The sequence below is a fragment of the Giraffa tippelskirchi genome, chromosome 13 (assembly GCF_054371585.1).
Source record: "Giraffa tippelskirchi isolate mGirTip1 chromosome 13, T2T-mGirTip1v1.2.pri, whole genome shotgun sequence".
Classification (NCBI taxonomy): domain Eukaryota; kingdom Metazoa; phylum Chordata; class Mammalia; order Artiodactyla; family Giraffidae; genus Giraffa; species Giraffa tippelskirchi.
The window spans coordinates 27,689,379-27,714,091 of NC_137287.1; the positions used below are offsets into that span (position 1 = coordinate 27,689,379).

The following is a 24,713-nucleotide window of genomic DNA, read 5'->3' on the forward strand; positions in this document are numbered from 1 at the left end:
TGTGTAGTATTTGGGGTGCTTGTTTAGTGCTAGACAGCAGGCATTCTTGATGTTTATATCTCTTATGTTTTCACCTGGGAGGAAAATGTATGGTTTTTGGAGAGTTGATACTTGCGTGATTATCACTGTCCAGGATTAAACCTGCTTAGAAAGCTGTGGAAGGCTGAAGAATAGGTGGAATGTTCAAAACATCAATTCAGAGCTTTATCTGATTGCCTTAATCACTGAAAGAAAGGTAATGATTCGTTTTGTGTTTTTTTTTTAATTGAAGCATAGTAGATTTGGGCTTCCCTGGTGGCTCAGCAATAAAGAATCAGCCTGCAATGAATGAGACCCAGGTTTGATCCCTGGGTCAAGAAGATCCCCTGGAGAAGGGATTGACTACCCACTCCAGTTTTCTTGCCTGTTTAATTTCATGGACAGAGGAGCCTGGTGGGCTGCAGTCCATGGGATTGCAAGAGTTGGACATGACTGAGTGGCTAAACCACCACCACCATAGTTGACTTACAATGTTGTGGTAATGTCTGTGTAGTGATTTTTTTATGTCAAATGCAAATGTTGGAAACTAGCATTTGATAGTATCAAGGCCTTCTATCTGGTACAATCAGCTGGTGTTCTCACAGACTTTAAGAACTTCTCACAGTTTTTCTTCTGTCAGTAGTTCTGGAAATCCCCCAAATGAACATTCCTCCCCTGAAAAAAAGTTGATTGAAACTACAGTATTGTATGCTTCTATTATTAATGAATGTTATGATTTGTATATTTTAAAATTACATTTTAGACTTTACCTTTTGGGGGCATGGCTTCTTTTTAAAGGTTTAGCTCAGCATTTTTAAAATAGCCGTTATTCATATGCCGTTTGTGAACTTTGTCCCATCACTTTACCACTTGTATTGTTATTTGCTGAATATTTCTTTTCAGTCGACTCAGTCAATTTGCCCTCCTTTTTTAAAAATTAAGGAGCAATTTATATACAATAAAAACACACACTTGAATCACACAGTTTGAGCTTTGGCAGTTGTGTATAGTCACATCAGTTCAGTTCAGTCACACAGTCACGTCTGATTCTTTGCGACCCCATGGACTGCAGCACGCCAGGCCTCCCTGTCCATCACCAACTCCTAGAGCTTACTCAAACTCATGTCCATTGAGTTGGTGATGCCATCCAACCATCTTATCCTCTGTCATCCCCTTCTCCTCCTGCCCTCAATCTTTCCCAGCATCAGGGCCTTTTCAAATGAGTCAGTTCTTCACATCAGGTGGGCAAAGAATTGAAGTTTCAGCTTCAGCATCAGTCCTTCCAATGAATATTCAGGACTGATTTCCTTTAGGCTGAATTGGTTGGATCTCCTTGCAGTCCAAGGGGCTCTCAAGAGTCTCCTCCAACACCACAGTTCAAAAGCATCAATTCTTCGGTGCTCAGCTTTCTTTATAGTCCAACTCTCACATCCATACATGACCACTGGAAAAACCATAACTTTGACTAGGCAGACCCTTGTCGGCAAAGTAATGCCTCTGCTTTTTAATATGCCATCTAGGTTGGTCATAGTGTTTCTTCCAGGGAGCAGACATCTTTTAATTTCATGGCTGCAGTCACCATCTGCAGTGATTTTGGAGCCCAAGAAAATAAAGTCTGTCACTGTTTCCACTGTTTCCCCATCTGTTTGTCATGAAGTGATGGGACCGCATGCCATGATCTTCCTTTTCTGAATGTTGCGTTTTAAGCCAACTTTTTCACTCTTCTCTTTCACTTTCATTAAGAGGCTCTTCTTTGCTTTTTGCCATAACGGTGGTGTCATCTGCATATCTGAGGCTATTGATATTTCTCCTGGAAATCTTGATTCCAGCTTGTGCTTCATCCAGCCTGGCATTTTGCATGATATACTCTGCATATAAGTTAAATAAGCAGGGTGACAATATACCGCCCTGATGTACTCCTTTTCCAATTTGAAACCAGTCTGTTGTTCCATGTCCAGTTCTAACTGTTGCTTCTTCAATTGCATACGGATTTCTCAGAAGGCAGGTCAGGTGATCTGGTATTCCCATCTCTTTTAAGAATTTTCCACAGTTTGTTGTGATTAACACAGTCAAAGGCTTTGGCATAGTCAATAAGGCAGAATAGATGTTCTTATGGAACTGTCTTACTTTTTTGATGATCCAGCAGATGTTGGCAATTTGATCTCTGGTTCCTCTGCCTTTTCTAAATCCAGCTTGAACATCTGGAAGTTCACGATTCACATACTGTTGAAGCCTGGCTTGGAGAATTTTGAGCATTACTTTGTTAGCATGTGAGATGAGTGTAGTTGTGTGGTAGTTTGAACATTCTTTGGCATTGCTTTTCTTTGGGATTGGAGTGAAAACTGACCTTTAAGCCCTGTGGCCATTGCTGAGTTTTCCAAATTTGCTGGGATGTTGAGTGCAGCACTTTCACAGCATCATCTTTTAGGATTTGAAACAGCTCAGCTGGAGTTCCATCACCTCCACTAGTTTTGTTCGTAGTGATGCTTCCTAAGGCCCACTTGACTTTGGACTCCAGGATATCTGGTTCTAGGTGAGCGATCACACCATCATGGTTATCTGGGTCATTAAGATCTTTTTTGTACAGTTCTTCTGTGTATTCTTCTGCTTCTGTTAAGTCCGTATCATTTCTGTCCTTTATTTCTGTCCTTCGTGTGAAAGTGAATAATATAATTTTGGGTCACACTTTGGTGGGGTGGTTTATTTGAAGAAAATGTGTTCAAGGGCTCAATTAAGCACCTTGAAAGCTGAAAAAATTTAAGTGTATGTAGAGCTGTGCTGTGCTGTGCTTAGTTGCTCAGTCATGTCTGACTCTTTGCAACTCCATGGACTGTAGCCCACCAGGCTCCTCTATCCATGGGGATTCTCCAGGCAAGAATACTGGAGTGGGTTGCCATGCGCTTGTCCAGTGGATCTTCCCAACCCAGGGATCGAACCCATGTCTCCCACATTGCAGGCAGATTCTTTACTGTCTTGAGCCATCAGGGAAGCCCTGGAGAGCAGTGGTTCCCAAATCTTTGGCCCTGGGATTTTATTCTTCTTCTGCTGTAGTGTCCATTTTTGAAAGTTTATTACAAACAACTTCTCAGTTAATAAAATTTGTCTATTAACAAATGATTGTTTATTCTGTTACTAATAACTGGATATGAATTTTCAGTGACATCCATTAAAATGGTGTGAGTCCCCATCCCCTAAACTGCAGGTTACATCCTATATATGAGATGTCAGGTCAATTTAGCAGATCATGACCAGCAGTTTTTCAGAAAAATGAAATAGAATAAAATGATAAATATAACATATTCCAAATAATAGGAGTATTACGTCATAAGTGAGTTGATATAATTCCAGCCTAAGGCAAAAGTTTTTTTGTTTTCGTTAATTCAAATAATTTATTTTCCAAATAAATTTAGTTTCCTATAACTTTGAAAAGTTGAGAGTTACTTCCAGACCTCCTTTACTATTTTATCTTGCATTTATTTGACTTTCAGTTTTTTTCCTCTAACATTAAGTTGTGAGAATTTTAGTTCTATTTTAACATTACATATATATAGTATTTCTTCTTTTGATAGTGGCAGAATATTTTAATATCCCACACTGAAAGTGATGGAAATGCACTAGTATAAAAGTCACTGTTGAAAAATGCTTATAAAAGAGTGAATGGCAGGGCTTGTTTTACAAAATGAGCTGTCTAGTTCTCTGACAGTTACCATATGAGCAATTAAATGGTTCTCCTTAGGAGCTTTGAAATTGCATTAAGCCATGCCATGCATCTCTGTTAGACATAATTGAAGCAAAAATATGGAATCCACTTCATTACACAGAATCAGCCGTAGCTGAAATATAATTTACAAATTTGCAATCTAATGGCTAACAGTCTAATAATGGAATCTGAATTTTCTCTAGTGTACATGTGGTGGTTTTGTAATTAGAAAGTGAACCAGTGGATATACACACTCTGTATATCCTTTGTTGCACATTTGGGCTCTATTTTTAAACAGTATGATTGCTCCAAGCCTCTTGAGGCCTGAAGGACCCCAGTTGAGTGGAGACCCTAGGAGTGCATCACAGAAGTGTGTGTTGGCTGCAGGGCCCTTTCCTAGAAAAGCATCTTGAAATACCACGTTCATGTTCAGCCTGGGTTGGCTTGCTTCAGGACAGCAGAAAAGATGATGGAAGGGAAACAGACTAAACGCCAACTGACTTGAAAAGGGGTGGTTAGAATCTGTTGCCTTTTTTGTTAATAAAGGGACCTTTTCTCAGGAATTGTTTCTAGTTGGCCCCCAATTTTTAATCAGGTCCCTGTACTCAAGATTTAAATGAGGGAAAAGATATCTCTTGTAGCAATACTGTGTGGTCTTGAGCATTGAGGAAAGTGCCATGGGCAGTACCTGCAGTGTAGTACACTCCTCTTGAATTATATGTTGTCTTTGGTTTTACCTTATAACTCATTAACAGCCGGCACTGCAAACATTTGCCTGGCCTTCACTAGGTGGAATACTTTAAGATTTAAGATAGGAAGTAAACACTGTAGTGAAGGCTGGGGTAACTGTACATCCTGGTTTGCCCAGGACTCTCCCAGTTTGTACCTGTTGTCCTGGCTTAATTATTAATAGTACTGCCTTGACTCTTAAATATGCTCTGGTTTGAGTAGTAAGTTTCTGATCATCTAGTTGAGGCTGTTGTAGAATAGAAATTTTACCTATAGGGAGAGTCTTCTGATAAACTAACATTTATCTAGGTGAAAACATCAATCAAACAAGGATTACCTTTAAAATGAGACCTTACTTAGCTCAAATTATGATTTTGAGACAAGAGCTTTTTCAGTGTTAGTTGCTTTGTTTTCTTATTTGATGAAATTGAGGAGCAGTATTGCGTAGTGGTTAACAACACTGGTTCTATAGTAATTCAGACCTTGTTTTATTTTATTTATTTATTTATTCTTTTTGGCCACACCTCAAGGCATGTGGGACCTTAGTTCCCTGACCAGGGATCAAATCTGCACCTCCTGCATCGGAAGCTTGGAGTCTTAACCACTGGACTGCCAGGGAAATCCCCAGACCTTGTTTTAAATTCTGGCTCTAAAGCCTACTAACTTTGTGCCTGTGAGTTAGCTAGGAAGTAATGTATGTAATTACTTCATGGCAAATCGATGGAGAAAAAGTGGAAGGAGTGATAGATTTTAATTTCTTGGGCTCCAAAATCACTGCATGTGGTAACTTCAGCCATGAAATTAAAAGATACTTGCTCCTTGGAAGGAAAGCTATGACAAACCTAGACAGCATATTGAAAAGCAAAGACAACCCTTTGCTAATGAAGGTTTATAGTCAAAGATAAAAGGTTTTCCCAGTAGTCATATATGGATGTCAGGACCATATGTGGACCATAAAGAAGACTGAGTGCTGAAGAATTGACGCTTCTGAATTGTGGTGCTGGAGAATACTCTTGAGAGTCCCTTGGACTGCAAGGATATCAAACTAGTCAATCCTAAAGGAAATCAACTCTGAATATTCATTGGAAGGACTGATGCTGAAGCTCCAATACTTTGGCCACCTGATGCGAAGAGCTGACTCACTGGAAAAGACCCTGATGCTGGGAAAGATTGAAGGCAGGAGAAGGGGACGACAGAGGATGAGATGGTTGAATGACATCACTGACTCAATGGACATGAGTTTGAGCAAACTCTGGGAGATAGTGAAGTACACAAAAGCCTGGCATGCTGCAGTTCATTGGGTCACAAAGAGTCAAACTGACTTAGCGAATAAACAACAACAATGTATATAAAGGTGTTAATTAGATGATGCCTGGAATACAGTGAGCAATTCAGTAAGTGTTAGTAATGAGGGATCACAGTAAATTAAGGATCACAAATCTCATCGAGTCCTTTTTCTGTGCCAGACCCTGTGTTAGGTGCTAAGGGTTGAAAAATATGAGATTTTTCCCGGGAACCTGGCATAGAATACTTTTGTTTTCTTCCCTGAGTAGTGTAGAACAGTCTTCTTCTAAATACTGAGTGGTGGACATCTTTATTGAACTTAATTCTTCGCTCATTTTGGTTTGTGTCTAGCTGTTGCCCTGCTACTGTTTATAACATGTATCACACAAGTCCTTTGTCTGGCACTGTAACAGGTACTGAGGTGGGGAAATATGAAGAAGAAAGTAGTCACTATCCTCAGTAGAAGTGTATGGAGGCATGGCTTTTAGTTTTAAGTAACCAATTGATAAATATTTTTCATAGAGCATTCTTTGACTTAAGGCCTGATATCCTGCAGCTGGGTAACATTTTATATTTTGGATTATCCTGTTAACAGAACAAGCCCGTGAGGGTCTATAGCGTGGGAGTCACATTCTATTCACATTTAACTAAACGTGCTATTTTCCTTACCCATCCGCTACCCCACCCCCTGCCCCCACTTCACTCCCTAAAAGAGAGTAGGAGCAAGAACAACTTAAATGTCAGCCTTTCCACTCAATAAGTGTGTGCTCTTGAGAGAGAGAGAGAGACTCAGATGGGGAAATATGAAGCTGCACTTCCCTCCTGCCTCTTTCAGTGTCAGCGTCTTATCATCGCATGTGATTCTGATGTTTAAAAATAAGTATTATCATATGAAGCAGCTTCTTAAGTCAACTACTTTGTCTATTCTTAACTGAAAAATCTGTTCAATCTTATAGGAAAAGTTAGCTGTATTGAACTTAGAGCCAATATGTTGATATCCAATATGCTGTGCCTTCCTGAGGGGTTTCAGAGGCAATACGGCAATCCAAGACTCAAGCTGACTTTAGACATTTTAGGCCTGTTGTTGTTTAGCTGCTCAGTCGTGTCTGACTCTTGCGACCTCATGGACTGTAGCCCTCCAGGCTCCTCTGTCCATGGGATTCTCCAGGTAAGAATACTGGAGTGGGTTGCCATTTCCTTCTCCGGGGAATCTTCCTGACCTAGGGATAAAATCTGCATCTCCTGCCTTGCAGACAGATTCTTTACCAGTGAGCCACCAGGGAAGCCCTTTAGGCCTATTAGAGAAGGCAAAATCAGTGGGAGTCTGAATGGCTGCCTTCAAGAAGCATATGATCTTACTGGGGAGAATACCTGTACTGGGAAGACCACCTGTAACACAGTTCACAGTGAGGGATGTGAGAAATTGGGCAGCTGCATGTTAGAATGGCCCCGGGTTCAAGCCTTCCATCCTGCTGTCCCCATAAATATTAGTACAGTCATTTGTCAGGCAGTGAGTCCAGATGTTTGATTTAGGAAAAAATGGTATCGATACCATTAGTTCAGTTCAGTTCAGTCGCTCAGTCGTGTCCGACTCTTTGCTACCCCATGAATTGCAGCACGCCAGGCCTCTCTGTCCATCACCAACTCCCTGAGTCCACCCAAACCCATGTCCATCGAGTCGGTGATGCCATCTAACCATCTCATCCTCTGTCGTCCCCTTCTCCTCCTGCCCCCAATCCTACCCAGCATTAGGGTCTTTTCCAATGAGTCAACTCTTCGCCTGAGGTGGCCAAAGTATTGGAGTTTCAGCTTCAACATCAGTCCTTCCAGTGAACACCCAGGACTGATCTCTTTTAGGATGGATTGATTGGATCTCCTTGCAGTCCAAGGGACTCTCAAGAGTCTTCTCCAACACCACAGTTCAAAAGCATCAATTCTTTGGCGCTCAGCTTTCTTCACCGTCCAACTCGCACATCCATACATGACCACTGGAAAAACCATAGCCTTGACTAGACGGACTTTTGTTGGCAAAGTAATGTCTCTGCTTTTAAATATGCTATCTAGGTTGGCCATAACCTTCCTTCCAAGGAGGGGATGTGAAAATGTAAAAGTGACTTTATCCATAAGAGTTTCTTGAAAGTAGTGGATCCTGATTTAACAGGCGGTTAGTGGTAGATAAAAGGCACAGGGACATTTCAGACAGGACAGATGTTATAAGCATGAAACAGGGACGAGTAATTGATCAAGCAAACTGTTTTTCTTTGCATTTGGCCAGATGCTCAGATGCTCAGAGATTGGAGTGTCACAGGAGGTGTGGGTGGTAAGGACCTTGACCAGCAGACCGGGGAGCAAGATCACTTCTTTTGACCATTATCTGGTTCCTCATCCTACTCAAAATTGTTAAGGAAGAACAAGGAGACCCTTTTAGATTGCTCTCTCACCCACCTTGTGGTTACATTTAAATTGTGATTTTTATTGGAAACTCCTGTTGTTTTTTAAGTGATTTTTCTATCTTGTAAAAATCAGGTTGGATGTGGCTACATGATTCTTTTTTAACCCCTTGTAGAATCAGTGTGATGTAATAGAGTTAGAAACAGATCAGGAAACCAGGGTTCTGGCAGCTCTCCGTCTTTTATTAGTTCCATGAGCCTAGGGAAGTCACTGTCCTTCTCTAAGTCTTAGTTTCCTCTCTGAAATGTGACACCAGGACTTCCCTGGCCTGGCGCTCCGGTAGTTAGGACTCTGCGCTTCCACTGCAGGGGGCACTGGTTCGATCCCTGATTGGGGAACTAAGATCCCACTTGCCATGCAGTCCGGGCAAAAATAAGTAAGTTTTATAAATAATTAAAATGTTAGACTGGAAACAGAGGCTTTCATGCTATACTTTTCCTTTTTTGGAAACTTGACTCAAAACCTTGTTGTTAAAAACAGAGCTGGTCTCCTTAAAGGGGAGCAGAGCTAGAAGCTCCAGGTGGCTGCTGAGCCCCTTCTCCCTAAAGTTCTTTCCAAGAGTCTTAAGGCTCAAAAGAATGCAGGTTGGCAATTCCTAGACTAGACCCCTAAGGTCCCTTCTTGAATTAACATTTTCTGATACTTACACTGGGGCTTTCCTTGTGCCTCAGACGGTAAGGAATCCACCTGCAATGTGGGAGACGCAGGTTTGATCCGTGGGTTGGGAAAAATCCCCTGGAGAAGGGAATGACTACCCACTCCAGTATTCTCACACTGGTAAACAGTAGAATCTCTTTAAGAAAAAGAACACAATTTTAAGGAGGTAATGCAATACTAAAGGTAATACTCACTGTACATCTACATAAGATAAACTATTACTAGGTACAGTAGACAATAGGAAGCAAATGCAGATAAATGCACTTGAAGTACACTTGATTAAGAGGAGAACAAAAGAGAGCTTCTATAATTGTTTATGACTCAACTCATACTACATGGAGAGTCAAGGCAGCAAGGCTGTCTCCCTGAAAATTGTCATGGAGATGTAAGAAGAAAGAGTGAATGTTTTAATTCTGTGAGAATTTAAAAAATTTAGTTCCGTCTGTGTTTTGAATGGGAGGTAGATGTATGCTTGGTACTAAAACCCAAAAGGATATGAATGATAAAAACTCCCTCTGATTCTTTGGAGACGTCACTATTACCAGTTTGTGTAAGTGTCCAGAAGTTTTAGAAGCACTTGCAAATTCTTGAATGTAGGAGTTTCATGTGATTGCTGTAACCCATTAGCACAAACTGGGTAGCTCGGAACAATAGAAATATATTCTCTCTCAGTTCTGGAGGCCAGAAGTTTGAAATCATTGTCATTGAACTGAAATCAAGGGCTGGCAGGGCGCACTCCCTCCAGAGGCTCTGGGGTGCCCCTTGCTTTCTTGTTCCCGCTTATGTTGCTTGCCAGCCACCCTGCCTTTATTGGTGGCACCATCCCTCCAGTTTTAAGGGCAGCATCTTCAGATCTCTGTCTGTTCTGTCTGCACGCTGCCTGCTCTCTGTGTTTATGTGTGGGCTCCTTCCAGCTCTCTTATGGTGGTTCATGCTGTTGCACTTAGGGCTTACCTGGGTGATCAGGGTAATCATGCCATTTTAATCACATCTGCAAAGACTTTGTCACATAAGGGACACAAATTCACAAGTTCTAGGGATTAGGATATGAACATCTTCTGGGGGGCTAGTTTTCAGCTTGGTGGTGGTGGTTTAGTTGCTAAGCAGTATCCGACCCTTACAACCCCATGGACTATAGCCCTCCAGGCTCCTCTGTCCATGGGATTTCCCAGGCAAGAACACTGGCGTGGGTTGCCATTTCCTCCTCCAGGGGATCTTCCCAACCCAGGGATTGAACCGGCATCTCCTGCATTGCAAGCAGATTGTTACCACTGGTCCACCAAGGAAGCCCCATTTTTCAGCCTACTACAGCCATAAAACAAATAGTATGCTATTCGTACTTTTCTGAACCTTCTTCTAATAGTGAAAAACTCAAGTAACCTAAAAGGTCCATTAATTCAGGGCTGTTAAATAAACTATAATACATCCATCAGATGCAAAAAGGTATAACCGCTAAGGAGAATGAAGTGGACCTACTGATGCGGAACCGTATTCACTGTAAAGCAGAAAAAAAGCAGTGTGGAGAAGTGCACATGAGTAAAGGGAAGCTGGGAGAGATACATGTCAAAAGTGACCTCCCCCGCGGAGTGGGACTTCTCCATGTTATACCTTGTACTGTTGGAATTTTGAAATCAAGCATGTGCTTCATAACCCAAGTATGTTATAATAAATCCAGAAGAAAATGGACTGAAAGTTTAGTTTTTTCCTTGATGAACTCTGTTGTAGAAGTAATAGAAGGTTGTTAACATTTAACCTTTTGAAAACATTTCTTTTCCAGATAGCAGACCCTACTCTAGCTGAAATGGGAAAAAACTTGAAGGAGGCCATGAAAATGCTCGAGGAGAGTCAGAGGTGAGCCTGTGGAACAGACGTGACCCCATTAAACATGTTCAACCTGCTCTGAAACTGGTGGCACTGGTTTCCTGCTGTTAAAGACACCTCTTGCTTTCAGAACATCATGCTTAGCTGCAGCTGACTTTAAAATTGGTGTTTGTCTTGAGTGGAAGGTGCTTTATCATTAGAGGATTTTGAAATTGAGGGGCAGGACTTAAATTTTCAGTTCTGCCTATTAAAAGTTTACTTAATGTATTAACTTGACTCTATAAATACTTCTTGCTGTATATTCAGGTCATATAGTACATCAAGTAAACAAGAAATGGGTTGAAATATTATTATTTTTTTTAGTATTCTTTTCCTGAAATTAAACTGTACCCCAGCCTGGGGGGCTGGGACAGTGAGGGGGAGATGTGTGTTTCAAATCCCACCTCAGTTACTAGAGTTTATGAGCAACATTATCACCTGTTCATGCTCCAGTGTTAGAAATGTAACAATTTTTTGTTTCCTTTAAATTAGAAGAACAGAGGAGGAAAATGGAAAGAAGCTCCTATCAGGGGATATTCCAGGGCCACTGCAAGGCAGGTAGGTGACAAGGGAGAGAACCACTTTTTCCTACTGTTTAGCACAGGGGACCTCTGCTCAGTGTTACGGGAGGGGAGTTTGAGGCAGAATGGACACATGTGTATGTATGGCTGAGCCCCTTTGCTGTCCCCCTGAAGTTATCACAACATTGTTAATCAGCTGTACTCCCAGTATTAAATAAAAAGTGAAAAAAAAAAAGATAAGCACCTTTACTTGGGGTGTACATTTTCTTTAAACCAAGGCTTTACCATCACTGACTTACAATTCTAATGAACACAAAGCAAATTGAGAGTTCTGTGCGGTGTAACGTCAGCAACTGAGATGCTGTTGGCTGGTTGGTGATGCTGCTATTCCTACTGTTTCTCCCCCTTCCCCGTTCAGAGTTTGACACAACCTCTTAGAAGCACATGCAGACTCATAATATAACTCAACTATCATACTTGTTTCATCCTTGAAACCAACAATCTGTTTGGTAGACTGAGCTTTATTGTGAGAATTATATTAACTTGATAAGATTTACCACTGTATTTTATAGTAAGGAAAGGAAAATGAAAGGAAAACATTAGCTCACTTATTAGTAGAGTGATTTATTTTTTGGCAACTAAAGGAAATCTGTCAAATGTTTGTGGTTTGAAGTAGCAGGGAGTATATCAGGAAAATAAGTAGTTATCCAGCCAACAGTTTTTGCAGGATGTTAGCACTTAATTTGGGAGTTTAAGTCCTGGCCCAGTTTCCTTCGGACAAACTTATTATTTTTTTTTATAACCAGGAAACTGTACATAGGTAAATAGTACAACTCCCTTAAGTTGTCCTTTGACCCAAATATAAATATGTACAAGGTTGCAAAAGAACAGGAAGGATCCCAGTAGATGGAGGATACCTACTGGAAGTCCTCTATGGGTGAAGTTCGTTTTCCAGCTGAGAACAGGAACCAGATCTTATAAGTCTCCTCATCCCAGGCCTACTGAAGGGAATTACAGGGTTCTACTCATCCTGAAGAAGTTTCCCTAGAAGAGATACTGCCAGGAACATCTGTAATTCTCAATTAGAGTGGGAGTACATTAATGACACCAGTCCAGGGTGTTCACACTAATAATGCTAATAGCCACATCCGGGATCCCACTTCCCAGGCACAGAGTTCAGTGCTTTTCAGGGACTAATGGCGTCCTCACAGTTTTGTAACGTAGCATTTCCTGAAGGTCACCTGGCCTCATCTCTACATAAAGTCCAAGGACCAGAGTCCCTCGCATGTGAAGGTCAGCACCTTGAGGAAGATGGGTTTGGGGACATTGTTTTTCAAAAAGGAGAACTTTTTATGTCACCTTCTCATTAGTAGAGGGGTAGCATTTTGACATCACATGTTTTGCAAGGCACCTTGCCATTGCTAACAACTGCACTGCTCACATTCTTCTCATATGTCTCCACCTCCTCGTGTAATGAGCATTTAAAAAAGTTATCTTGGACAGAAGTAAGTCTGTTCATACTCCAAGCAAATCTCCAGTTTCTCCAGTTTGGGGAAGAGGTGGTAATAAGCGATGCCTGCATTTCACTTTTAACTCTATTGGAACAAACAGACAAGAATCCCATATGGAGGGAAGCTTAGATACACCAGTGGTATTGGAGTACTCTTGCTGCTTTTGTGATCTTCCAGCAGCTTATAAGGACTATTTTGGCCCTTATAACATGCTTACTAAGTAGTCTCCAAGACTCAAGTGAACTGGTAGAGAAATACTGCTAAAGCTAGGGAAATTTTTAAAAATCAAATTTACATTCAGGTAGAAGATTTAATTAATCACAAGTAAGGGGCTTCGTGGTGGCTCAGATGATCAAAAATCTGCCTGCAGTGCAATAGACCCAGGTTCATTCCCTGGGTTGGGAAGATCTGGAGAAGGGAATGGCTACCCACTCCAGTATTCCTGCCTGGAGAATTCCATGGACAGAGGAGCCTGGCGAGCTACAGGCCATGGGGTTGCAAAGAGTCAGACACAACTGAGCAACTAATACTTTAATATATGTGTGGTTATATTCAGAATTCAGTTGATAACTTATGGTTTATTTTAAAAAAACAGGATGGTGTGTACTGTATCTCAAAAACATTATTTCTGTTGTAACGAGAAGATATCAAAGCTAGTTTAGACAAGAGAAATAGTGAGAGACTGGTGGTGGTGGGGGGGTGGCGTGTACTGCTTCCCCCTGTCTGTCAACTGTTTTTCTGTTCTGCAGTGGACAAGACATGGTGAGCATCCTCCAGTTAGTTCAGAATCTGATGCACGGAGATGAAGACGAGGAGCCCCAGAGCACCCGGTAATGGAGAACGGTTGGCAGCTTCTCTTTGAAAGTATATGTGTTCTTGATTTTGATAACGATTACATTCATACAAGTTGCTGCAATAATAAGCCTTATTTCATTCCAGATTATGTATGAAGTTACAACATTCACTTCCTTCAGGGAGATGTTGACATGTTTTAGATAGTGTATTTTGTAAAAGGAAATCATTTACTAAAACTAAAACCCTGTCATTTTTATGGTCTTGTGTCTTAGGGAGGGGCTGGCGCAGGGGCCAGAGGGTAGCTGCTGTGTGTGTCTCTGTTTCTGGCTGCTTCTGTTCCTGGGCTTTTAATTGCTGAGAAGTACTGCAGCTGAATTCATTGGTGGCAGGCCACGCCATCTGTGAATCATCTATTTATCTTATTTCCATTGATGCATCTATCAAGCAATTTTATCTAGTTTTATTTTCTCTTTAATTGTTTTAAATACAATGTTTTTTAGAATAGGTAATGCATTCTTCTGGTTCAGATTTCAAAAGATAGAAAAGGTATATATGCAAAGGAAGTATTCCTTCTTACCTCTCCCTCCCTAGCTTGTTCTTCTTCCTAGAGATAAGTTGCCAGTTTCTTGTGTATTCTTCAGAGATACTTCATATATACGTACACCCAAGCCAGATATCTATGCTTACCACTTCCAGGACCTAAATACTCTGCACATTGTTCTATGACTTGCTTTTTTCATTTATGTCTTGAAGTTCCTGGAATAGTACACAAGGAGCTTTCTCCTTTAAGAGCTGTTTAATGTTGCTCTGGGGCTTTCCTCGTAGCTCAGCGGTAAAGAATCCACCTGCAGTGCAGGATACATGGGTTTGATCCCTGGGTGGGGAAGATCCCCTGGAGGAGAAAGCGGCAACCTACTCCAGTAGCCTTGCCTGGAAAATCCCATGGACAGAGGAGCCTGGTGGGCTATGATCCTTGGGGTCACAGCGTCGGACATGACCGAACACGGACACAGTGTTACTCCATGGATGAGCCGTACTTTATTTAACTAGGCTCCGATTCATGTGTTACTGTTACAAACGTTCCTGCCGCCAGTAACTTTGTACATCTGTCATTTCCTCAAAGTAGTGTTTCTGGAGATTAAAGTCCTAGAAATGGGATTGCTAGACCGAATAAGTTTGTGTATTTGTAATTTGACAGATATTGCCAAATTTCCCTTCATGGAATTGTGCCCATTCACATTCCCACTCTGTGTGTGTGAGAGGACCTTTTTCCCCACACCTTTGCCCACAAGGGTATTAGCAAACTTATGGGTTGCCAGTCTGATAGGTAAGAAATGATATTTCAGCATAGTTTTAGTTTGCATTTTTCTTAAAAATCAGGTTAAGTGTCTTTTTTGTATGTTTTAAGACCCACTTACATTTCTCTGCCCAGAATCCTGTTGATTTTTTGTCATTTTCATTGTTACATTTATTCTTTATACGGGAAATTAGTCCGTCCACTTTAAGACCTAGTACCCCTTGAATTTGCTGAATTGTTATGAATAGCCTTTTTAATGCAGGGAATTGATCTTCATCTATTGATTCTTAAATTGTTTTCTGCACATTTTATCTCAGCTCTACTCTCCATAGTTCTTACAGCTAGTATTTAATTTAAAACTTTTTTGGAGAAAATTATTTAAAAACAGTTTGTTTATTTAGTTGGTATTCAATAAAAAGGATATTTATCTCCTAGAACTTGAATTCAGAAAGAAAATGTCCCCCTAAGCTATTAATACCTTATTACACATTGAATTTTCTAAATTTATCTCAATTTCTGCTTTCTAGGCCATTAAGTGCATTTCAAATGTGACAGAAATTTTTGTGGAATACTGTGTCTCTAAGTTTTATTTATTTATGCTTAGACTAATACCTTTTTTTAAAATCTAATATATTTTGATTAACAGAATTCAGAATATTGGAGAACAAGGTCATATATCTTTGTTGGGGCATAGTCTGGGAGCTTACATTTCAACTCTGGATAAAGAGAAGCTGAGAAAACTTACTACTAGGATACTTTCAGACACTACCTTATGGCTCTGCAGAATTTTCAGGTAATAAGTTTTTAGTTTCCGGTAAAGGCATTTATGAGTTGGATATAGACTGTGAGAAGTCTCTTTCTGGAGCTGTGCTACCTAGATTCAGATCTGCCTCTTCCCTTTCCTTTTGGAAGAGTTACTTAACCACTCCATGCCTCAGTTTCCTTATCTGTGCAGTAGAGATAGCCTTAATATCCATTTGACGCCATTGTTGTGAGGATTCAATGAACCAATGAATTAATACGTGTGAAGAGCTGAGAACATGAGCCTGTACTGTTGAATAATGTCCACAGTTTCTTATTTGTTACTATATATAGTAGAACTACATGTAACCTTGCTCTTTATTTTCTAAGTCTCCTGTAAATGTGTTATCATACTTCCATGATTTAAAAAAAAATAAAAATAAGGAAAGAAAAAGAAGATTCCTAGTTGGCACATGTTGATAGAAGATGTAGCAGTGAAATGGAGGCAAGTTTTGGAGAGTTTTTCTCTTTTTTTGCCATGCTGTGTGGCATGCTGGATCTTAGTTCCTCATGCATGGATTGAACCCAGGCCCCCAGTCTTAACTACTGGACCACCAGGGAAGTCCCTGGATTCAAGTATTTTTATTTAAAGTATTAGCTGTGTTTTAGTAGAAAGGAAATGCTGTCATAAGGAAGTTGAGTATGTGTTGGGAAATTGAAATTTGCTTTATACAGTGGTAAATATTGTCATTATTAAGGAATTCTAGCAAAGTAAGGAGTCAGTAGAAGATACAAGACCAGTGGTATTTTGTGTTTATTTATGCTGTTACTTTTATGGAAAAGGAATGTTTACCTAACATTGGAACGTTTAATAACTTGGGAGACTCATTTTCAGATGGTGGAAAGGAGCTTGGCCTAGCGAGAGTATGAGTTTGCCTGTGTGGCAAAGGAGAAATTTTCTTCTAATAAAAATCCAACACCTGTAATTGAAATTCTCTCTCTTTCTCTTTAGAGATGGAGAAGAATAAAAGGTTCCAAGCAGATAATAGTAAAAGCAAAACTTAGCCTGACTAGCGTTATTGACAGTTTTACTTACTTTGGACGTTTTAGGGCTGACACTATTAAAAACCATGCCTACATTATCCAATGCTGACTTTCTGGTGAAATAAGGCAGTCCATGGTCTTCAGCCTTTTTATATCTGAGGCATTCCTATTTCCTGCTGGTTTTCTTAGTTGCTACTCTTCCAGGAGCTCAGTGTGGATGAAGGGTCATTGCCTTTGTTCTTTATAACCTCCAGCTGCTATGAATTGTCAGCCATCTGAGACAAGGGTGATTCCTATCTCCTTTGACTGGTCTGGGTGACAGTTTCTAGGTTGAGAAAAGATTTACTTCCATGGTTAGAAGACTGGGGCTTATAAAATCAGAGGTAAGAAAATACTGACATATGAGTGTCTCTTAACAGATATGAAAATGGCTGTGCTTATTTCCACGAAGAAGAAAGAGAAGGACTTGCAAAGATCTGTAGGCTTGCCATCCATTCCCGTTATGAAGACTTCGTAGTGGATGGGTTCAACGTGTTATATAACAGGAAGCCTGTTATCTATCTAAGTGCTGCTGCTAGGCCTGGCCTGGGCCAGTACCTCTGTAATCAGGTAATGTGGCATAAGGGCTATCATTTAAAGAAACGATGCTTTGTTTTGTCCTAGGAGTTTTTCAAGTGCATTGACCCATTTCTTTAGCTGCTTTTTTTTCAAGTGAAAAGAAAGATGATTTTCTTACATGTGTGTTTTCTCATTTTTATATATAAATGTGTATTAGTAAGTTTAGAGAGATAGGTATGTATTTTTTAGTTGCCCAAAGGCAACCACAGTCAACATTTTACTTTATTTCTTTTCAGACTTTGGTCAGTCAGAGGGTATGTATGTATGTTTTTACACGGCTATACATGGCTTTTTTCACTTACTGTTGTAACAGGTGCATATCATGTTTTATCAGTTCATCAAATTATATTTTTAATGTCTTCATGATATTCCTTCAAGCAAGTGTATAGTATTTTAAAATGTGTTTTTTTTTTTTGTTTTTGGGCAGTTAGAGTGTTTGTATTCTTTGGCTTTTTATGACCATTTTTGGGAAATTCTCTTTGTATAGTGCTGTTATGGACATCTTTGTGCATAAAGCTTTTTCTATACTTTGGGTTATATTCCTCAGATGGATTTTCAAAGCCAGTCTAGAGTTATTAGATCAAAGAAGCATTACCCTTTTCTGGAGTTTATGAAAGCTTGATTAGGGTGCTCCCTTGAGTCAAGAACTTGTTAAGCCTCTTGGCCAAGAACATTTTAAAGCAAAACCCATAGGATTGGAGGGATTGTCTTCTGTAAGAAGGAGGAGTCCCAGGAGATACATAGGGGAAACGCGAGAGTTGAGTTGATTCTGAGCCTTGGTCACTGGTGGCAAGAAATTGTGTCCTCTTCTTCTCTGGAGGAGGGCATGGCAACCCACTCCAGTATTCTTGCCTGGAGAATCCATCGACAGCGGAGCCTGACAGGGTATAGTCCATGGGGTTGAAAAAGAGTTAGACACGACTTGGTGACTAATCAGCAACAACAAATATTAACCTAAATGGACTAAATCAGGTCGGCGATACAGAGTATTTTTACCCATTTTCACATCAAAAAAAAGAAATTGTGCCCTCTTCTTAAGGGTATACAAAATGAGGAATTTTATAATACCTCTGTAGAAACACGAAACAAATTACTTATTGAGTACCTGCTGTGAGCCAAGCTCTTAGGGGCTCAGAGCTGTCTTGGGACAGCAATCAAGTCTTCAAAAGATGTGTGAGGATGTTAAGTGGGAAAGGCAGGTGGCAGGTGTTCATGTTTTTAAAAGTATGTACATGCTATTGTGCATATTTTTTTATACCTGGAAAAATATATTTATATAAATACATTATATTTTTGCCTAGAAAATATCTGGAAAGTTCTGTACTAACCTGTTAACAAGGGTAATGTTACTCGCTCAGTCGTATACAACTCTGTGACTCTATGGACTGTAGACTGCCAGGCTCCTCTGTCCATGGGATTCCCCAGGCAAAATACTGGAGAGGGTAGCCATTCCTTTCTCCAGGGGATCATCCCAACCCAGAGATCGAACCCTGGTCTCCGTCACTGCAGGCGGAGTCTTTCCCATCTGAGCCACCAGGAAGCCCAACGGTGACAGATTGGTGGCTTAATTGGTGGGTCTGAGGGGTGGGGAGAATGGACCGACATTTTCACTTTTAATTTCTGTAATTATTTATTGTGTGTTTTACTTGGGTTTCACTTTCACAATTTAGAACAAAGATTCTTTACAGGAGAAAAATGTGAATAAACTGCTCGTTAAATTTTTGGTCTGTAAACGCTTACAAGTCTTAGTTATATAGAGCAATATGCTCAAATGTTAAAAAATTCCTGAAACATAATCTCCTTAAGGATATGGAAGCTGAAAATGAAGGATATAAAATTTATTTGACAATTACTATCTCCATAACACTGAATTTTTCTCTTGAGATATGTACATCTGTTAGTCCATATTTATTGCTTTTTAGGAATGGGTGGGCCCATAAATACATATTGTTCTTTGAATGCCTGTAGGAGGTGTTATTTACCACTAATCCTTGGAGGGAGGATCCTAAATTACCCCCCAAAGCCCTAAAGGCTCAGCTTGTTTCTCCATTTGGAAAAGTTTTTTGGCATATTCTAAAATACAACAAAGATTAGGTACTCATTTAGAAGATGAGTTGATAGTTATTCATTTAGTTAACTCTTTTAGAAAATTTTACTTTGTCTTTATCTTCTTAAAAGACAGCTGCTGGAAATTTACCCCCCTACCCCAATTGGTTTTTTTTTGGGGGGGTGCTTCACTTTCTAGATATACTTTAACATGTGTATACTTACAATATTAAGTGTTCCTAAGGGAGGGATTGTTTTAAAAGAATAATCATGACTTAGAGCCATAGTCTTTTGGGGACGTAAGGGGATGGAGACAAAGATCCTTCTTGTGAAATTGCACGTTTCTCCCTACAGCTTGGCCTGCCCTTCCCTTGCTTGTGTCGGGTGCCCTGTAACACTGTGTTTGGATCCCAGCATCAGATGGTAAGCTCTGATGGTAAAGTTTATAATGGCAAAATATAATGGTAAGCTCTGATGGTAAGTTTATAAAATAGGAAAGAATTGTGTTTTGAAACTGTATCTTCCTTTCAATTGTGGTTCTGTTCACTGGCCTCCAGATAATTATTAGCTTATTCATGGATTGCTTAGATCTTCCCATTGCCTAATACATGCTTCCAGGTTTGAATGTCCACACAGGTTGACTGGCATAAAGGTGAGCAGCACCTGGCTCTTAAGGAGTCTTATAATCACTGTATCACCTGCTTTAAGTAGAAACGTGGAGTTCAGTTAAGCATCAGAAATTCCTTCTAAAGCTCATCCTTTCAAATGCTTATCGCTGTTACCTGGATTTATGAGGCAGATTTTGAAAGTGAGGTGGTTTATCATAATCCTTGGGATTGGATTCTGCTTATTTTCGGACATACTGAAGTCAGAAGCAGAAGGGATAGGTTTTAGGATTCTTCATTTCTTTTTCAAGGTAGTTAGGTTTTCTGGTTTAGATACATCATTGAATAACATTCAGTTCAGTTCAGTCACTCAGTCATAGTCATGTCTGACTCTTTGCAATTCCATGGACTGCAGCACACCAGGCTTCCCTGTCCATTACCAACTCCCAAAGCTTGCTCAAACTCATGTTCATTGAGTTGGTGATGCCATCCAACCGTCTCATCCTCTGTCATCCCTTCTCCTGTTGCCTTCAATCTTTCCCAGCATCAGGGTCTTTTCCAGTGAGTCAGTTCTTCGCATCAGGTGGACAAAGTATTGGAATTTCAGCTTCAGCATCTGTCTTTCCAATGAACATTCAGGACTGATCTCCTTTAGGATGGACTGGTTGGATCTCCTTGCAGTCCAAGGGACTCTCAAGAGTCTTCTCCAACACCACAGTTCAAAAGCATCAATTCTTCGGCACTCAGCTTTCTTCATGGTCCAGCTCTCGCATCCATACATGACCACTGGAAAAACCATAGCTTTGACTAGATGGACCTTTGTTGGCATAACATTAGAGATACATTTTTGACTGTTTTTGTGGTGGCAGGGGGGTCAGTTTAAAAGAATTTTTTAAATCGTAAATGTTTTAAAGTAGAGAAATGTTGGTTTTGTGTATGTAGTTTCTAACTTTAATCTCATTTAACTGAGTTTTCTAGTTAATCTTCAAGTAAGATGATTTTCTCATCTATAATTAGAGGGATAAATAGGAAAATTGTCAAGAAAAGAATTGATTTGATAAATTTTGAGAGTATCTGCTTCATTCAGAAGTTACCATTTTTCCTTGTATAGCCTTTATGCTGGTTGTCTCATGTTTTTGTGGTTTGTCTTTCAATCCCAGGATGTTGCCTTCCTGGAGAAACTGATTAAAGATGACATAGAACGAGGAAAACTGCCCCTGCTGCTTGTTGCAAATGCTGGTAGGTGTCATGGACTTGAATCTTCCACTTTGGACATACAAGATAGAGGATCGGGGTGAAGAAAAAAAGAAGATTGGTACTTAGCCTAAAAGAGATCAAGTCTTAAGAATGTGAGGTAGAGGGTGTCAGCCCCATGCTGAGAATTATAATAGTAAATGTTGTTTTGTTTTGGGAGTTCTTGTTTGTGTGTATATACTTTTTCATTTAGGAGGTAAGTGCTTTTCTGCTCCATCATGTGCTTCCTTTCTAAATTGAATTTTTAAATGTCACAACTAAATCTCCACTTGAGACAGCAAGTCAACTACCGCTTTCTGCTGTGCTCACCAAATTGTATTCAGCATTGTACTTGAAGCTCTAGACAGTGCAGTAAGGCAAGAAGAATAATTACATGACATACAGAATAGAGAGGAAAAATAAACTGTCTTTATTTACAGATGGCATGATTGTATAGATAGAAAGTCCTAAGGAAACCACAAAGAACAGCCATTGGAACTAATAAGCAGATCTATCAAGGTTGCAATGAACAACTGAAATTGGATTTTAAAGGCCATTCATAACAACATCAAAAAACCCTTCATGGATAAATGTAACAAAATAATACAAGACGTATACACTGAAAACTACAAAATGTTGCTGAGAGAAATTCAAGAAGACCCAAATAAATGGAACAGTGCGCCATCAACATGGGTTGAATGACTTGATATTATTAAGTCAGATCTCTCCAAAATTAATCTATATGTTCAACTCAATCCATATCAAAATCTTAGCAGACTTCCAATTTCTTATAGAAATGGATAAGCTGATTCTAAAATTTATATGGACGTAAAATAAAATGGTCTAAGGTGAGTGAAAATCATTGTGAAAAAGAACAGCATTGAAAGTCCTACATTGTCTGACTTTTAGAGTTACTATACAGCTACATATAAGAGAGCGTGAACTTAACTGAAGAAAATAGAGTTCAGAAATAGACTCACTCATAGAAATATGGTCACTTGGGGTTTTTTTTTTTAACAAAGATGCCTAAAGTAATTTAAAAGGAAAAGGGTAGTCTTAGCCATCAGTGGTTTTGGAACAATTGGATATCAATATAGAAAAAAATTGAACCTCAACCTTTACCTTACTCTATATGAAGATGTTAATTATAAATAGTTCATAATCCTGAACATAAAAGCCAAGGCAGTAAAATTTCTAGAAGAACATATAGAAGATCTTTGTGACCTTGGCTGAGGACAGATTTCTTGGGACACAAAGGCAGAACCATAAATTGGGCTTTATCAAAAATTAAAAGCTTTGCTGCCCCGGGAACTATATTCAATATCTTGTAATAACCTTAATGGAAGAATCTGAAAAAGAATGACTTTGCTGTCAGGTGGCTGAGTGGTAAAGAATGCCAAGCAGGAGACACAGATTAGATCCCTGGGTCAGGAAGATCCCAGGAAGAGAAGGAAATGGCAACCCACTCCAGTATTCTTGCCTGGAAAATCCCATGGACAGAGGAACCTGGCGGGCTACAGTCCATGGGGTCACAAAGTAGTCGGACATGACTTAGCGACTGGGCAACAACAATACCTGAAACTGACACATGGTAAATCAACTATAATTAAGAAAAAAAAAAGGCTTTTGCTATTCAAAAGACCATGTTAAACAGATGGAAAGGCAAGTAACAGACTAGGAGACAATATTGACAAAACATTTTCCTGACAAAGGACTCTATCCAAAATACATAAGGAGGTTTTATAATTCAGTATTATGGATATAAGTAATACAGTGTTAAAGTGAACAAGAGATATGAGTAGAGACTTCACCAAAGAAATACATGAATATATAAGCACTGAAAAAATGCTTACCATCATTACTCATTAAAGAAATGCAAATGAAAACAACAATGTGCTACTATTATATATCTGTTAGAATGGAGAATATAAAAAAATACAGTGCCAGACACTAGTGAGGATGCAGAATAACTGAAACCCTTAGGCTGCTGTAGAGATGCAATGTTCTTACCTGAAAACAACCCAGATTCCCATCCCCTGGTGAATGAATACATTGTAGGATAAACAAATCATGGGTTACTAAGCAACAAATGGAAATAACTACTGAAACACACATCAACATGGATGAATTTCAGAAGCATGCTAATTAAGGGCCTAAATCCAGTCATAAAAGAAGTTACCTAGAGTATGATCCATTTATATGAAATTCTAAGAAGATAAAACTACAGCAAAGAAAACAGGTCACAGTTGTCTGGGGCCAGTGAGGAGTGGAGAGAAGAGTGAAACTTCAGGGGGGGATGAGGGAACTTTTGGGGTGATGCTGGTTACACGCCGTATACATTTGTCAAAAGTCATTGAATCAACTGAAGCGACTAAGCACGCAGCACGTACATAAATGAGTGGATTTTATTGTACATAAATTATACTTCAATCAGTAAAGTCGATTATTAAAAAACAATAATAAACAGAAAAAGCACCCATCCACCTTGTTGCCACCAGAAAAACTGTCTCTTCTGCCTGATTTAGTGTATGTATATTTAAATAGAAACAGAACCAATGTCCTGTCAATCACTTAACAAGTGGGAGGGGCTTCAGTTTACATGTGGTTGAGTGACTTACCAGTGTGACCACATTGCCATCACCAGACTCCGCATTCCAGTGGTGAGCCAGCTGACCCTGCCACAAGGTGAAGAGAATCCGAGTGTGGCGTCCGGTCGCTTAAACACAGCATGTGCTTTGTGTGTTGATGGTTCATGTGACACAGCCCAGGCCTTGGCTAAACTAAATGTGTCATTTAAGATTTTTTTTTGTAATTTTGAGATGGATTAGGGTTTGGGAGGCGGAGTTTTCAGCCTTTTCCCTGGCACAGCCCCTGCAAGAGAAGCACTTGTCTTAGTTGTGTTCATTGAATCAGTTGGTGAAGATCTGAAATCTTACTAGGTGGCTTCTGCTAACTGGAAATTTCAGACAGTTGGGAGCATGCCAACTCTTCATTTTACTCATGTTCTGTGAGGAGGGTCTTCCCAGCAAAGCCTGGCATGTAAATGTCACCAAGGGGGTGGGTCAACGTGTGTAATGTGTTTAAGCTGACTTCAGAGTGCTTTCTAAATTTAAACAAAGAACCCCTCATATTGGGTTAAAAAAATTCATATTATTTTTTATAGAAAGTGAAAGTCGCTCAGTCGTGTCCAACTCTTTGCGACCCTATGGACTGTAGCCTGCCAGGCTCCTCTGTCCATGAAATTCTCCAGGCAAGAATACTGGAGTGGGTTGCCATTCCCTTCTCCAGAGGATCTTCCCAACCCAGGAATCAAACCGAGGTCTCCCTCTATTTTTTATCGAGGACACATCTAAATAAAAATAACCCAGAAAGTGACAAAAAGTAAGGGATATCTCGGGCGAGGGCTTTCCAGGTGGTGCAGCAGTCAAGAATCTGCCAGCCAATGCAGGAGACACAAGAGATGAGTGTTCGATCCCAGAGTCGGAAAGATGCCCTGGAGCAGGAGATGGCAACCCACTCCTGTATTCTTGCCTGGAAAATTCCATGAACAGAGAGGAGCCTGGCGGGCTGCAGTCCTTTGAGTCGCAAAGAATCAGACACGAC

The 24,713-nt window shown here is 40.0% G+C and overlaps 1 protein-coding gene across 9 annotated transcripts in view; it reads left to right on the forward strand.

The window, feature by feature from the left end:
* PDXDC1 (pyridoxal dependent decarboxylase domain containing 1) overlaps window positions 1-24,713 on the forward strand; it is a 55,686-nt gene that overhangs the window by 8,307 nt on the left and 22,666 nt on the right. For 6 of the 9 annotated variants that reach the window (XR_014072943.1, XM_081556312.1, XM_081556314.1 and 3 more), the window contains exons 2-8: window positions 10,617-10,690; window positions 11,192-11,257; window positions 13,481-13,561; window positions 15,470-15,616; window positions 17,028-17,217; window positions 19,627-19,695; window positions 21,038-21,116. Coding sequence is in view for 8 of the 9 variants with exons in the window: in XM_081556312.1 (XP_081412438.1) it covers window positions 10,617-10,690; window positions 11,192-11,257; window positions 13,481-13,561; window positions 15,470-15,616; window positions 17,028-17,217; window positions 19,627-19,695; window positions 21,038-21,116 (706 nt within the window). In the remaining variant the exon portion in view is untranslated. The remainder of the gene's footprint in view (window positions 1-10,616; window positions 10,691-11,191; window positions 11,258-13,480; window positions 13,562-15,469; window positions 15,617-17,027; window positions 17,218-19,626; window positions 19,696-21,037; window positions 21,117-24,713) is intronic. The other 3 variants (XM_081556313.1, XM_081556315.1, XM_081556319.1) reach the window with 1 other exon arrangement.